Raw genomic sequence first — 15466 nt, 5'->3', positions numbered from 1 at the left:
TTTCTTGGGATGCTAAAAGAACAGTTGTTGAGCATCTTTGAGAATAGGTGCAGCATCCTGTATAGTGCACAATTCAGTTCCAGATATTCACTGATCTGCCCAACGTTCACTACATGTGTTTGGTAGACTTTCTGAGCTCTGATTAAATATGATGAGTTTTTTCCCCTTTTGGTTAACAGATTCTGCCAAATATGTGATTTCTGTCCTTTTCCTGTTTTCATTTTTATACTTTGATTTAGAGCCATGGTGATCCCATCTCTTCATAGTTAATTCTCTGTTTTGGAGACTAATGTCTTTTTTTTTTTTAAGACTGCAAGCCTGAGTTTCTCATCTTACAGGTTCTATTTCTGATCTGGACAGTGATGTCCCTGAACTCTAATAGCAGCTATATAAGGATTCAAAGTGTCTTTCTCTGTGGGAAACAACATAAAAAACATTGGCATGTGTTTTGTCATAAACTCCTCTCAGAGTTATGATTAGTGGTGAAGTAGTGGCATACTTCCATGCTCCTCCCAAACACTTCACTAAATCTGATTACAAACTTGAGACCTGCTAAATTAACCATAGGAAGGGTGCAGGAGAGAGAATTTGTTCTTGTTGTTCTGAACAGATTTTGAGGTGGTTTTTTTTTAAATATGACTATGCTGGGCATCCACAGTTTGCTAATGGCCTAGAAATAATACACATATTTCTTCCGCAAGTTGATAAAACTTCCACAGTAGTCTGTAAGTGGTAGCAGATCAAATAAATAAGGAAATGTGTGACCCAGGCACATAGAGTTAGGTTTTACTTTCTGACTTGGGCATTTCATGCTGTTAAAATACCTGGCACTCAAAGATGCTACTGACTTTGCAGCCATATAACTTGTTTTAGTTTGGATTATCTCTATGTGTATGTCTTTCCATAGGATATGAAACATTAGCTGGTGAAAATGTTGCTCTAATTTGGAATCACTTAGAAGATGGAGATATGTATTTTGTATTTATTAAAGAATAGAATATACATACAAGCAATAAAATTGGATACATCATACTACTTGTGTTATGCTTGTGTTCTTTTTGCATATATATTTAGTGGGTGGAACAGATGGTGAGGACAGTTTATTGTGGTGCATTCATGAAAATGAGCACTTCTTCCATACAATTGTCCTGTGTAACAGGGCACTCGTTTGTAATGGAGTCTCTGCTATACTGAAATACAGTATGTTGGAAATACATGTTGGAAAAGGTTATCCTGTGCTGGGTACACAGTGCCTGGTCTCATTCAGTTAGTATTGTCTGCTGAAAAATTAAAGGAAATTGCAAGAATGTTTGTGGGAGGCTGTGACTGAAAAGGAGCTTTTAGAATTTACAGATCTGCATTTTCTTTCATTTTGTACATTTTGTGGGTGGTGATACAGCCTTTCAGGAAAGAGACCACCATAGGTCTTCAAAGAAATCTAACACATACTTGCATTCTTTTTATTAGTGTTACTGTTAAGTAGCTTGTAGCATTTGAGACATTACTAATAATCAGTGTGCCTAAATTCCCCCATTTGTAAAACATCTATTCCTCACTAACATGTCAGTTGTAATCTTTGTTGAGAGGTTCTGTGTTAATGCCAAGTGCCATCATTGCTCATAGTAGAATAGTCTTTCACTTGTTTTTTAAGAGATTCTGCTGGAGTTTGTATATTTTCTAGTTAATGCCTGTTTTGTTGCATCTTTGAAATATTGAAAAGTACAACAGACAGAAACCTGAAGGGGTTTCCTGGGAGGGGTAGAAGCTTTTGAGTTTTTCCAGCCACTTGGACTCCACTTTTTCCTTTGCCCCATTGAGTATCATAATATGTTAAGACCGAAAGGAAGAAAAAGGATTGTAGCAATGTGGGTATATATATGTACACACACACACACCTTGAAGTAAGTAGCAGTAGTTGCTCTTTAAGAAGCTTTAAAAAGCATCTTCTAAATATTAGCCTAGAAATAATAACAAAACCAGACCTCCAGTTATAGGGCAAAATCATACATACACCTGCCATTCCTGACAGGTATTTGTCTAACATATTCTTAACAATTTCCACTGATGGAGACTATATTGTCTCCCTGTTTATCTAATCAAGTGTCTCCTTTTCCTTGGTGGTTAAATGCTTTCTTTTCCCAGTATCTTAACAGATGTATTTCTTACTGTGCAAGAGTTTAAGCTCATTGCCTTTACTATCCACTGTGTACAGTAAGAAGACATTATTCTGTACCCCTGTGCATCAGGTATATATGCATTTCACCTTCCTTCTGCTGAGTCTTTATCTTATTCCTGGGTTTCTACTGTTCCTCACAGACCATTTTCGAAACCTCTCATAATTCCCGCTGCCTTCTGTGTGTTGATCATTTTAGATCATCAGTTCTTGTGAAAATTCTGAAAAATGCATGTTTTCAGACTCTGAACACACTAAATATTCTCATCTCTTTGATCACTGTCTATTCATACAGGTGGTTTTTAGCAGGTGCTATGGGAAACTGCAGATGTGGAGCATGGCAAAAGAGAAGCTGTCCATAATGATTGATTCACATCAGCCTCGTCAGGCAGCCTTTTGCTTGAAAATAGATGCTTATAATTATTGTTGATGACATGACAGGAGTATTTTCTACTGTTGAGTTGGTCTCCTGAGCTGAAAGTATGAATATGTCAGCTGTGATGCTGACTGAAACATGGATCATGTAAGAACTCAAGAGACAAATCCAGGGAATATAAAAGAAACTGTTAAGACACCTGGAAAAGGTTGTGTTACCCTTGTCAGAGTACCGTTTCTCTGGAGCTTACTATATTATACAATAAAAGCTAAAAACTTGTTCTTGCTCTCTTCCTTTATTTGTGTTTAAAGTTATTTCTGTTTATTTACTCCAGGACATTTGAAATGGACCAAAGCTGAGGATATTGACATAGAAACACCGGGATCTATTCTAGTGAACACTAACCTGAGGGCTTTAATAAATAAACACACCTTTGCTTCTTTACCTCAGCACTTTCAACAATACCTCCTGCTTTTGCTTCCAGAAGTAGACAGGCAGGTAAGTAGCATCATGCAATATTTCTTTCTTTAATGAGACTTTTTTACGGTGTGTTTTTATAGGCTGATTTGATTGACTAGGAATTGTTCCAGGAAAGAATAAGGAGAAAGTTTCCATACTCTCTTAGGTAAAACTGTTAGATGTGGAATGACTGTAAAGTTTATCTTTAAGTGTCAACCATCTCCTGCTTCTTTTCTTCTTGAAAACTCTGCAACTCCCTGATTTGCCTAGATGGAAACTGGCCAGCAGATCTTCCAAACTTGCCAAATCTCTTAATTAGCTTTTCTACCTTTGGTGTTGAAGATAAACTTCTCGTTTTCAAGACTTTATTTACGTTGAGTCTCTTTTCACCTGTTATCTTCCTTTGCACTCTGTCAGTAATGTCCAGGTCAATATTAGTTCTGTTAGGTTCTTCTCATCCTCCTCACTTTTTATGCAGGCGTGTGTATGCTCTCTCAGCCTCAATGCACTGAATCCATTGATTCACACCTTTTGTAAGGAATTTCTTCTCCAGAGCTTATGGTTGTTGGCTCATACAAGTCATTAATCGGTTCTGTTGAGGAGAATGATTTGGAGAATTAACAGGCTGGAAATAAAATTTTAATTTCATTATCTTTCCTACAATGTTTGTCCTTCCTGCATTTGTGGGTCACATTGCAGGGTTTCTTAGAGCAAGAAAAAAAGGCTTTCCAGCATGTCGAGTAGTTAAAATGGCAAAGAGAGCACAAAACCATTTTATTTACTCATTTGCCTCACTTAGGGATTTAAACAGTCTTACCAGTTTCAGTGGGGAATACTCATGTACTTAATTCAGACTCATTAACTTACCCAAATAGAGAATTATATTTTTAGCAGATGGTCAGTATCCCTCTTTTTATGTAATAACAGAGAATGCAGGTCATTGAAATGAGTAATTAAAACCTGCATCTTAAATCAGTATTTCATTTCAGTATTGCAGGTTTCATTCTTAAACTATTAGTAGTTAGCCTACCACCAATGCAGGCGAAAGCAGTGCAATATGAGACCAAAAGAGGAAGAAAAATTGTATTGATGTACATTTACTCAACCTCTTATCAAATTAGATACTGTATGAACTGAACTGTAGTTGTGCACTTAATAACAGAATGTTTGAGCAGGAACATTAAAACAAGAGCCATAGGAGAAACAATGTAAATGTAAGTGTATTTATTCTCAAGCTCCCACAGTGCAGTCAAAATCAGTATTAACAAATATTAAGAGAACTTTTTTCTCTGCTGTGAAACAGATTTTAACATAGTGCCCAGGAAATATTTTCCTGATAGTTTTGGGTTTTTTTCTTCTTTTTCTAGTTAATTCATCAGAAGAGATTAAAAAAAAAATAATTACTAGGTAAAATCATGTTTTCTCTCCTCTCACCAAAAATTCCAATGATCCGAAATTACATTTCAAGTACAGTTTTTACTTTAAAACTTATTTTTAAAAATAAAGACTCTAGAACTCACAAACCCCTTACCTTCTTATCAGTGTTCTTACAGCAGAGGTTTTTGGCAAGAAAATCAAGAGAATATTTGTTGAGTTTAAACATTCCTCACTAGTTAAAAGCAATGCATTTCTTTTTAATTTTTATTTTAGAAAGTGTTCACATAATGCATATAATATGTTATTGCAGAGCCCCAACACTACATAATTGGACACTGTTACTTTGTAAGCAAACTAATCAAAAAAAGCAGTTGTGATGAGACATTTTCAGATGTCCTCCTGTCTGTCATCTCCTCAGAGCATTCTGTTGGTTTATGTAGCATACCATGTTTTCACATGCATTTGGAAGGCAGGAGTCACCATTCATCTCTGGAAATTTAATGAAAATGTTTGACCTCTAAGAGTGATAGTTTGAAAATTGTTTTCTGGTGGAGAGTGGAATAGCCCTGAACCCTCACTTTGCAGAAGTCTTATTAGAGAAAGATATCTCTTAATATCTGAGAATATGCCCTTGGCTATGGCTTAAGAGTGGCATCCCAGATACAGACTGAGGAAAGCAATTGAACTACTGTTCTTTTGTTTCCTGTGACAAGTGGAAAATGCCAGTGTAGTGCTCGGGAATAAAGTGAGAAGGAGAGGGTATTCTAGCCTGGGAACTCTGGTGGGAGTCTCTGCTGTTGGTCACTGACTGGACGAGGCAAGGGTATTCAGTTTTCCTCTTTTATTTCTGCTGTCTAAATCAAATGGGACATCAGGCAAGCAAAACCAGTGCAAAACTATTCTTTGAGTTAGCTGCCCATCTCTGGGCAAATCTTCAGTTTCACTGCTTTTTATTGTCCTTTTCTTGTTTTGTCTGAGAGTTCTTATTTCTGCTCCTCTGGCTCTGAAGTGTTTCCTCCCTGTGTGCTGCTCTGCAGTTGGCTGCTGTTGTCTTCCCCAGAGAAAGCTGCATTTCTGTGTTGTCATGTGAATATAGTATGTGAAGTACTGTAATAAATGGCACTATAAAAATGTAATAGAGTTATGCTATTTGTGTATATATAGTGATCTGTGAAATAAATTACTAATGAAGTGCAGTCTCATTTAGGCTTTATTACTGCTCCACATAGAAAAACCCTATGATGAATGATTCTTTGTCATTTCTGTCATAAACACCATTTTTCTGGGCGGTATAACTCCTCCTCCTTAAATAGTACTGAGCCGAAACTTGTCATGCACGTGTCAGTTTGAATAAGCATTTTTAGAAACCATTAGTTAAGGGAGTTGAGGTTTTCTATTTTTTTGTGTGGAAGTGTTTATTATAAATAAATGACTTCTGTCTCAACCCTGATAAGTCTAATGTGTTCAAAAAAAGTTTAGGGCCAAGCTAGGGGCTTACTGGGATGTGTTTTCTGGTCTTTCTTTTGTTTTCAAGTTTTGTAGTTGCTATCAGGGAGCCATTGGAGTCCATGGAACAAAAAGCCTTAGAAAAGATGTCCCAGAATGGGAGAAGTTGAGAACAACTCTGCTGATGTTGGTGCTGTCATTTTTTTGACAAAGAGGAAGTGCATGATCATTGCTGGTTTTTTTTCCTTGGGAAAACATAAATTCATTCATTATTCACAATTGAAATTGATTTCAGCTTGTATATTAGTTTATATTCTATTTGAGTAGCAATGAGGCTTGTGTGTAAGAAAATGCCTGTAAAAGAAATTGGAGAAAGTTGGCAGTTATGGTAGATACATTTTATCAAGGATTTTATTTGTTTTCATTTGGATTCAGATTGAATTAGTATGTAAACATTGTTCAAATCATAGAATCATAGAACATCCTGCGTTGGAAGGGACCCACGAGGATCGAGTCCAGGCACAGGACAGCCCCAAGAATCACACCATGTGCCTGAGGTCCAAACACTTCTTGATCTCTGGATGGCTTGGTGCTGTGGCCACTTCCCTGGGGAACCTCTGCCAAAGTCCAGCCACCCCTATGGGTGAAGAATCTTTCCCTAATATCCAACCTAAACCTTCCCTGACACAGCTTCGTGCTGTTCTGTTGGGTACTGTCACTGGTCACTGGAGAGAAAAGCTCAGTGCCTGAGAAGCAGGCATGTCCTAGACTTGTCTGTTTAGCAGACTAGTCCAAAACCTTGCATCACTGGATACTGGGAACCTCATGACTGAAATCTGAACATCCAGATTTTCAGCTTTTTTGATCTGTATGGACTCAAAAACCTTGAAGCGTAGCTGATACAGGCTTCTGCCTGTTGGGTGATCCCACAGGAGACCGAGGCGACTAAGCTGTAAATATAGAAACTATATGGAAAGCAAAGTCTCTCCACAGTTGACACAAGTTCCAGCAAAGTATTTTTCTGCTCTAATTAGAACATTCTACACCTGAAGAACAATGGAATTTTCATCAAAGAATACCTGCTTCTAACGTTGATACATGAAGCGATAGTTACATGTAACAGAAGCCTTCTTGTCCACATCTCAGCAAATACTCATCTTCAAAGCTGGAAGTTTGTCTCTGTATCTAGATTGATATACAGTATCAGTGCCTCTTTAAATATTAATTAAACAACATATATTGTGCAAGGATGAAGTAACAGGTCTGTACAACAGGTTGCTGAAGAGGAATGGCAGTATTGTGTCTACACCAGCTTTCCTTGTTGGTGCTACTGGGAAGTCAAATTCCTGCTATTATCACTGGGGTATGGGCAATAGGAAGGGAAAAATACCCATCTAGTAAGCTTCCAGGAAGAGAATTACTGCCCCATCTGAATAGTAGCAGAAAGCTGAAATTATTTTACTAATCCTTAGAGAGCTAAAGAAAATGTTCTTTCCTGAATGCTGTGAAAAAAATGTGTCTTTCCAGACTCTACAAACGCTTAACACGATTTCTGATCTTTGAGAATTTAACTCCCTGTTCTATATTTTCTACTCTGGTAATACTGGGATCTTCTGAGCCTCTTGTGATTTGCACCTTCCCTGCCCTTTCACATAGGATGGGAATTTCTTCCTACAAAAACACTTCAAAGCCTCCTCGGACATGTGTGTTAGGTGGCAGTGCCATTTTATCTGACCAAACCTATTCAGGAAGAGCATTTAAAACACTAGAGGAAATTATAGTAATACTTACATCTTGTCCTAGCTTTACTTGTTTAATGAAAGAAATTTAGCAATATTTTATCTACAGTTTATAGATAGTCAAGTTAGTTACTTAAATTAAAAACTTCAATATTATTAAGGAATTACTTAAGCCATGCAGTATTGCTTAAGCATCTGTGAATATTTCAAGTTTGTAGTAAGTCAGTCTACTAAAAAGAAAAGCATGATGTACAAATCAAAGGATTCTAAAATGGGTCAAACAGCACCTTAATCTCTTTCTTTTAATTTCTAAATCAGTGAATCCCAAAATAATTACTCTCTTTTGGTTCGGTGCCAGTATTGCCATGCCATAACATCACAGCATCCTTTTATTTTAAGGTTGGCGCAGGTTCTGTGTTTCCATCGTGGCCTGTTCAATTTAGGTTGGTGCCTGCACTCCCAGTTTAATTCTGTCACTTTGCAAAGATTCCCTCTCACCTTGCATTGAAAAAAGGTACAGGGCGATGTCAGTTAGTGATATACTCTGTTCTGTTTAAAATAGTAAGAAGTAATTTTGGGGAGGTTATCTACAGAATTCCACTTCAAAACCTCTTTGCTTTCATGTAGTATGAATCAGCTTAATATCATTCCTACCATTTGAGCAATGATGGCAAAAGATAACCATCGTTTTCGATGTGCACAAATTACTCATACTCCTAAGCACATCAGTTTGAATTCTACAGTGGAGAGCGGGTAATGAATAATACAAAATATTCTTGTGTTTGAAAAAGACAAGGAGAGAGGTCTGGTATCTGACATTCTGAATACTTAGTATTTAGTATCTCACTATATATTAGTTTTATATTAAAAGAGAGTAAGTGAAGCTTGATTTCACAGTTCCTTTCCTGTAGCAGTGTAACCATCTTCCTGTTTGCTTTATTAACTTCATCAGTGCTTGAGGATTATATTTGCCATTGGTCTTTACCATAATTTCCTTTATAAAAGGACCAACTGCAGAAATAAGTGCTGCGTGTATTATGTGCTCCCAGGTTTATTTTATGTTTCTATCCATGGAATTATTGTGTAGCAGTAGCTAATGGTTACCTTATCTTACTTAGCTGCCTTTTCTGCTAATACTACAACCTTTTAGCTGTGTCCTTTTCAATTTTCTATCATCAGTAGCTTTCAAATATTTATTATTATGTTCCTGTAAATGTTTGAGTTTTACACTGAAATAGTTTTAAGGTTATGACAAAAGCAATTAGTTCAGAGGAGAACATTTGCAGTTGAAGGTTAAATGCAACATATGTCTTCTGCACCTAAGCATATTTAAAAAGCTGTTAAATTGGCACCCCTGTGTGTGAAGTATCTGAAGATCATTTTATGTCACATTTCTCCCTTTAATTGACATTTTTTTCCTTTGGTTAATGTGGACAGCATGGTGTCATTGTAATGTGCTTTATTTCCACATCTTTATTAAGGTAGTTTTAATGTAGGTATCTTATAGACTAGATGACAAAATTCCAAAGCATTTAAACTGCCTTTTCAATAAGATTCTGGGGCTCTGATTCTTGAGCTGAGCTAGCCAAGAGTGTTCAGACAGGTTTACTACTCCCAGCTGGCCCTGTTGTCCTTGTGCAGCAAGTTAATACCTTTTTTCCTAACACAGCTGTGTGGATGGTGTATTGTGCACATTTCACAGTCATGCATTAACGACAAATACCAGTTTCACTTTACATGAGTTGAAAGCTGAAATGATTTTACTTCAAAATTCTAGTTGTCTTTACCTACACGAATATTCTTTTAGCTTCCCTAGGCAGTCCAGTAAGGAAAGCTCACAGCAGTTGCATTGCAATCTGGCTGCTCTGATTGATGTGGTAATGGAATTCTTGTTTGCTTGTTTGCAGTAATCCCTAGAGGTCCCCCTCAGTATCAGTATGTCTACATATGTGAATAAGAAGGTTTACATTTTTGATTAAGTGTCATGTTTTTGTATTTCTGCTGGCTTGGTCACTGTATTTCAGAAGTGTGAATCAGTGTTTTCCACCATGCTGCATCCATGTTGTGGAAGTTCATGTTTGATTTCTGAAGCCCTAGTTACAAGCTGTTGTCACACTTAAGGCATGTCTCACCTTTACAAACAAATTTTGCCAAGGTCTTAGCAGAACTATTGCATTTGCTTTTGTCTGTAGCAAGGCTCAAGTCAGTTGGAACATCTAGTAGGACATAGCAATGGTGCTGTGCCCACTGAAAGCTAAAAATACAAGAGCCACAGCCATCTCTGCAGCATCCTTTTCCGTAAGTCCTTCTGATGTGTGAGGGGCCCTGCAGTCGAAGTTGTTCTTCCGATGCAAACTAGTAAAGCTTTTGTTCCCCTCTCCTTCCCTCTAAGTGAGTTTTGTAAAGTACGGTGCACAGCTGTTAGTGCTTAAAAAAAAAGAGGACCTTGAATGCAATGCAAGTTTCATTTATGTTTGACAGAGTTATTAGCACTTTAACAAGAGAACTGATAAAACACCTTTGTTCCAGTGGGAAAGTACTTACATAAGTGCCTTTTTAAAAGACTGTTCTAGGAGCTATGTTGCGAGAGTTTAACTAATATGTGGACATAAATGGCAAATTATATGGACACGAGGGACTGACGTGCTTCAAGTTATGTAGGTATTAAGGGTTCATTGCAGTGCTGCAGTGTGTAGTGTTTCAACTGTTCTGCCCTAACAAAGTGCTGATAATTAAGTTATATGAATTGGTCTGCAGCACCTCCAGTGTTGCCACTGTAGGGCTGCACTGGAATTAGATTTCTTACAGTTCTGAATCTGAAGACAGCCAAGGACTTGAAACAGGATATTGGATGCAGGTGCAGCAAAAGGAAGATCAAGACGTGATCCATCTATGCCTCTGCACCAATCCTCTTCACCCTTGCTCTCACCCTCTCTCTGCCTTTCCCCTCACCGTTCTCCCCTCCTTTTTCCCCATTTTCCATTATATTTGTTTTGCTTAAATAAAAAAGGGAAAAGAAGCTGAGCCTTTTTTCCTAATTATTTCAGAAAATTACTGTTCTTTGTCTTTTAATTATTTAAACTCAAATTTCCTTTAGCTTGTTCTCATGATAAGGGCATGCAGCCATTTTTTTGCATAGAAGGGTAGTGTTTTCTAATGCCTAGAGAAAAGGGATTGACTGCAGGATTTTCATTTATGACACTCATCAAAAATGACTAACTAATTTTAGATGCTTCCATGTAACTTCCTCTCACCTTCTACTCTTCAGGCTCAAAAGTGTATGTCATTCATTTTTATTAAAAGTTAGCCGAATAGACCCTGACTGCTTACATCCCTTTTGCTGTACCTTCCCCAGCGTATGAACATTCTTGGATAATTTAATAATGTTTTACTTTCTCATAATCTCCAATCATCTTTTTTTAAACAAGTTCCATAGATGTTTGGCTTGATCACAATCCATATATGTTTTTCTATTTTGTTTTTGGGGTTTTTTAACCCCAAGGTAAAAAGGCCTATGTGCCTTTTCTGGTACTTTATAAATGTTTGCTGTTTGTGTTGTATTCTGACATGCTTGGGATCAGGACTTATATGAAGGATCTATGAGAAAGAAGATTTTTAATTGTTATTCCAAGAATTTGAATGCACTTAGAAGGTACTGTTTGCTGCATGTTCTGATTTTCCTTCTATATTTCTTGGGGTTTACTTCATTTTAAAACATGCTTTATCTTTTCATTTTGCCAGATTTATTACACGCCTTAAATTCTTCATTTAATTTCTTGCATCTGAGCTCAAACAGATTGGATTCTATTGTCTTTTTTGACACTACAGTGTATTGGAACGAATATAGCTATCCCACTTGTCTTCTTGATTTAGATAAGGTCTAAATTAACAAGTCACATTTCATTTTGAAAACATATGTTTGCAATTCTTCAGTCTTACTTGGCATATTTCCCACTTCAGTGAAGATGGAAAATGTCCTTTGTTTTTTCTCTAAAAGATGCTTCTTCATTTTCTCTTCTTGTCTGAAGCAATTATTCCTATAGTAGTAGATATTTTCTTTTTCATCCTTTGATGTTTAACTTCTGAGTTTAGTCTGGTTATTTTTTAAAGGACCAAAGCAATACTCAGAATTACTTTCACCATCTGTCTTCATTTCATATTTGAAGACAAACTGTTAATGTTATGTTGATGATCAGTTGGGAATGATGAGAGCTTTTCCTATAAGGACTGATAACCTCCTAATCAGAACTAAATAAAATTAGGCATTTCCTGGGGCAGGTTATACTTTACTGCGAAGAGGTGAGACCCATGGAAGGGAACTGCATGTGAACATTCAAGTTGTATTACATCAGAATTGCTGTGAAAGCCATAGTGTGAGCTGGTATCTTTCCATGCCACCTACCCAAAGAAGAATTTGTGGTGACTGAGTTTATTGTTCTGGCAGCAATTCTTAAGTCAGATCCATGTATTGCTGTCTACTGTATTCTGTAGTGTTGGATGTATCTCTTACCATTCATTTACTTCTCATTGTTACTGTAACTATTTTGTGTTCACAACAGCAAAAAGGTCCTGATAGTTGCACCTTGTCAGAAGCATTTTCCTTATACACCTATTTATATGCTTTCTACTCAGAAACTCTTCCATTGTTTGTTTTGGTAACTCTTTTAAGAAAAGATAGATTTTTCATCAGTCATTGCACTGTGTGTAAATGTCTGCATGCATTTTTCTGTTTGAGATGAATGTTCCTTATCTTCAGGCAAAGAAACAGTTGCTATCCTTTTGTCTCTGTGGGTTTTTGCAAGTCCTGTCTGGTTTTTTTTAAATATTCTGTGTCTTCGACTGCATTACTTCTTCCACATTCCTACCATCTGTGTTCTCAAGACCTGAAATCATCAATGTTTTGTATTAAACTTGGTAATTACTAAGTCCTTAACTATTCATTCCTCTCCTTTTTTTTGCTTTTCTCCAATATTACGCTGTGCCTTTCTCTGCAAGTTTCTCTTTCCTTTTATGTATATCAGAACCGTTGACAAGCCTTTGCCTCTCTTGAGACAAAAGACAGGCCAAGAAGAAAAGGAGAGTGGTTGTTGCCCTCAAGGGAATCAGCATATATGTATGGACCTCTTCTATAAGGTGGATTACAGTCTGGTTCAGATCTTAGTGGTCAGGGTCAAAGAAGAGATGAGTGACATGAATGCCATTGTGATGGGAGTTTTACAGACCATCCAATCTAACTCAACGCTGGTAAGACCACACCTAGAACGCCTTGTCCAGTTCTAGGACTTAGCCTAGAAAAGAGAAGGATCAGGGGCTGTCTTACCAATATATAAATACCGGAAGAAAGGATGTGACCGGACCAGAGGCAATGGGCAAAAACCAAAAGACAGGAGGTTCCCTATGGACATAGAGTAAAACTTTTATTAGTAAGGGCACAGGCTGCCTAGAGAGGTTGTGGGTTCTCCATCCTTGGACATATTAAAAACTAACTGATTTTCATTCCCATCTGAAGTGTATTATTACAGTTCAATAACACAGTCATGTTAGTACTTTCAGTGTGATTCTTTCAGGTCTTGGAGATTAATGAAAGGCCTGTGCTTTAGGTTATCTGTCACACCTACAGGTACTTCCTGTGGACTCTTGAGCTCTGTATGTTTGTGGCCATTTCCCTTACCGTGTGAGGTTTACCCAAGAGTTCAGAAGTAATCCAGTATTGAGGAGTTTATAATAAGGCAATCTAAGCTAGACATTGAAGCTTAATGATGGCAGTGGGGCTGCTCATGTGCCACCTGGAGTATTGTGTCCAACTCTGGTCACCCCAGCATAAGAATGATGTGGACCTGTTGGAGCAAGTCCAGATTAGGGCTATGAAGATAATCAGAGTGATGGAGCACCTCTCCTCTGAAGACAGGCTGAGAGAGTTGAAGTTGCTCATCCTGGAGAAGAGAAGGCTCTGAGGGGACCTTAGATCAGCCTTCCAGTACTTAAAGGGGAACTACAAGAGAGCTGGAGAGGGACTTTTTAAATGTGTGAGGGAGAATGGCTTCAAACTGAAAAGGAGAAGGTTTAGATTAGGTAATAGCTTACATATTAGGAAGAAATTCTTCACTATGAGGATGATGAGTCACTGGAATAGGTTGACCAGAGATGATGTGGATGCTTCATCCCTGTAAGTGTTCAAGACCAGATCAGATGGGTTTTAGAGCAACTTGGTCTAGTGGAAGGTCCGTGCCTATGGCAGGGAGTTTGGAACTAGATGATCTTTTAAGGTTGCTTCCAACCCAAACCATTCTATGATTCTATGATTTAGTGTAGGAAAGCATACACTGTTTTGCACTGGAAATTATGTGGGTTATTCCATTGCTAGTTTCTAAATAAAATTTGTAAAGAAAATATGGTTGCAGAAACATCTGTTCAGTCAACCTTTAAGTAACAATAGCAGGGATGCTGCTCTAAAGAAAACACTGTTTCATTAAGAAAATAGTTCTAAGTCATCATCTTGAATATTAAGCATGGCCAGCTCACTTCAGAAGCTGTGGAAAGAATTCAGAAAAGGGCGCCAAAACTTGCACGAACCATAAAAATTTCTAAAGAAAAATACTGGATTTTAGCTTTTTAATCTGTCAGAACAAAATTAAAAGTGAAGAGCATCAACTTTAATACAGTCAACTTCTGTTTCATACAATAGGCAATTAATCCATGGAAGTCTTTTGCATCATAGAAGTTAACATTGATTGCTGGCACGGTTTAACTGATATAAGTAGAAGGTGGATGCATGTATATGAGTAGTAGCCACAGTTATATCAAACGGACTGAAATATTTATGGAAAATAAAAATCCCCTTTTTCAGTCTTATGCCAGCTAAGCTAAATAGAAATAGAAATATTTTATTTGATAACTCTTCTAGTAATTTGCTATTATGTGGTCTTTTACAAGCCTTATCTACATGGTCTGTTCCTTGCAGTTATCAAGGGTTAGTTCCACCACTGCTTTGATCTGATGGTGTTACCATATGGTACCACTCAGATATGACTAGATGCTGAAAAATATAGCATCTTTGCTTAGCATCAAGTTGTGTAGCAGAAACACTATCAGCAGAAATGCAACCATTGTTTAACAGAACTTACGGATTTTTTGTGACAACTACAGATGCTTTTCCTTTTCTTACCCAAGTGCTTCCACACTCATTCTGTATTATAGACTTGCCAACTGTTAGAGCATCCTTTTAGTTTGGTCCCATTTATCACAATCTCTTTGAATAGTAGTTGTATAAGTGGAAAAATTACTTTTAGATAGATAGTGGCATACCTGAACAGTCAGTAGTATTCTATAGAAAATGGAGAAACTTCCTCAATTATTTTCATACTAGAAATACATGCAAGTTCATTTAAAAGTATTTTTCAGGTGGATAAAAGTTTAGTTTTGTAATTGCCAACTATTACTTTGCAGTGAGGGCTCTAGCTGTGGAGAGCTCCTTGACATAATTGGTTGCCAGATCATTAGCCGAAGTATTGAATAGGATAATGATTGTTTTGCATTATTATAGAGAATTTAGGCTTTTATAAGTGCAAGCAGATCTTGTTAGAGTTTCTGAAGACTGTGTCAGTCAGAATGTGAGCAGTCCAGAGACTAACAAGGGCAGATGTAGTAATAAGTTCTGTTCCACTTTATAGTACCTCATCCATTTTATGATGGAAAATGTTGGTACGGAGAAAGTATATGGCCTTATAATACTACTCTCTGCAGCCATTCTGTATTTCCCAATGAGAATTTCTGTTTCTTGGGCTTAATGAGAGGTCTCTTCTGCAGGGATGCCACACTTAGCCTCAAGGCAGAAAGTATCTGCCTTGACTTTTAGCATGCCTCAACCTGTCAACTGCTAGCAAAAAAGATGATGAG

The 15466-nt window shown here is 37.3% G+C and overlaps 1 protein-coding gene across 6 annotated transcripts in view; it reads left to right on the top strand.

The window, feature by feature from the left end:
- Window positions 1-15466, top strand: part of ASXL3 (ASXL transcriptional regulator 3) — a 130672-nt gene that overhangs the window by 83212 nt on the left and 31994 nt on the right. For all 6 annotated transcript variants that reach the window (XM_032697664.1, XM_032697709.1, XM_032697675.1 and 3 more), the window contains one exon: window positions 2884-3047. In XM_032697664.1, coding sequence (XP_032553555.1) covers window positions 2884-3047 — 164 coding nt within the window. The remainder of the gene's footprint in view (window positions 1-2883; window positions 3048-15466) is intronic.

The sequence above is a fragment of the Chiroxiphia lanceolata genome, chromosome 1, assembly GCF_009829145.1.
Source record: "Chiroxiphia lanceolata isolate bChiLan1 chromosome 1, bChiLan1.pri, whole genome shotgun sequence".
Classification (NCBI taxonomy): domain Eukaryota; kingdom Metazoa; phylum Chordata; class Aves; order Passeriformes; family Pipridae; genus Chiroxiphia; species Chiroxiphia lanceolata.
The sequence above is the reverse complement of the archived record's forward strand: the minus strand, read 5'-3'. Positions and strand labels throughout refer to the sequence as shown.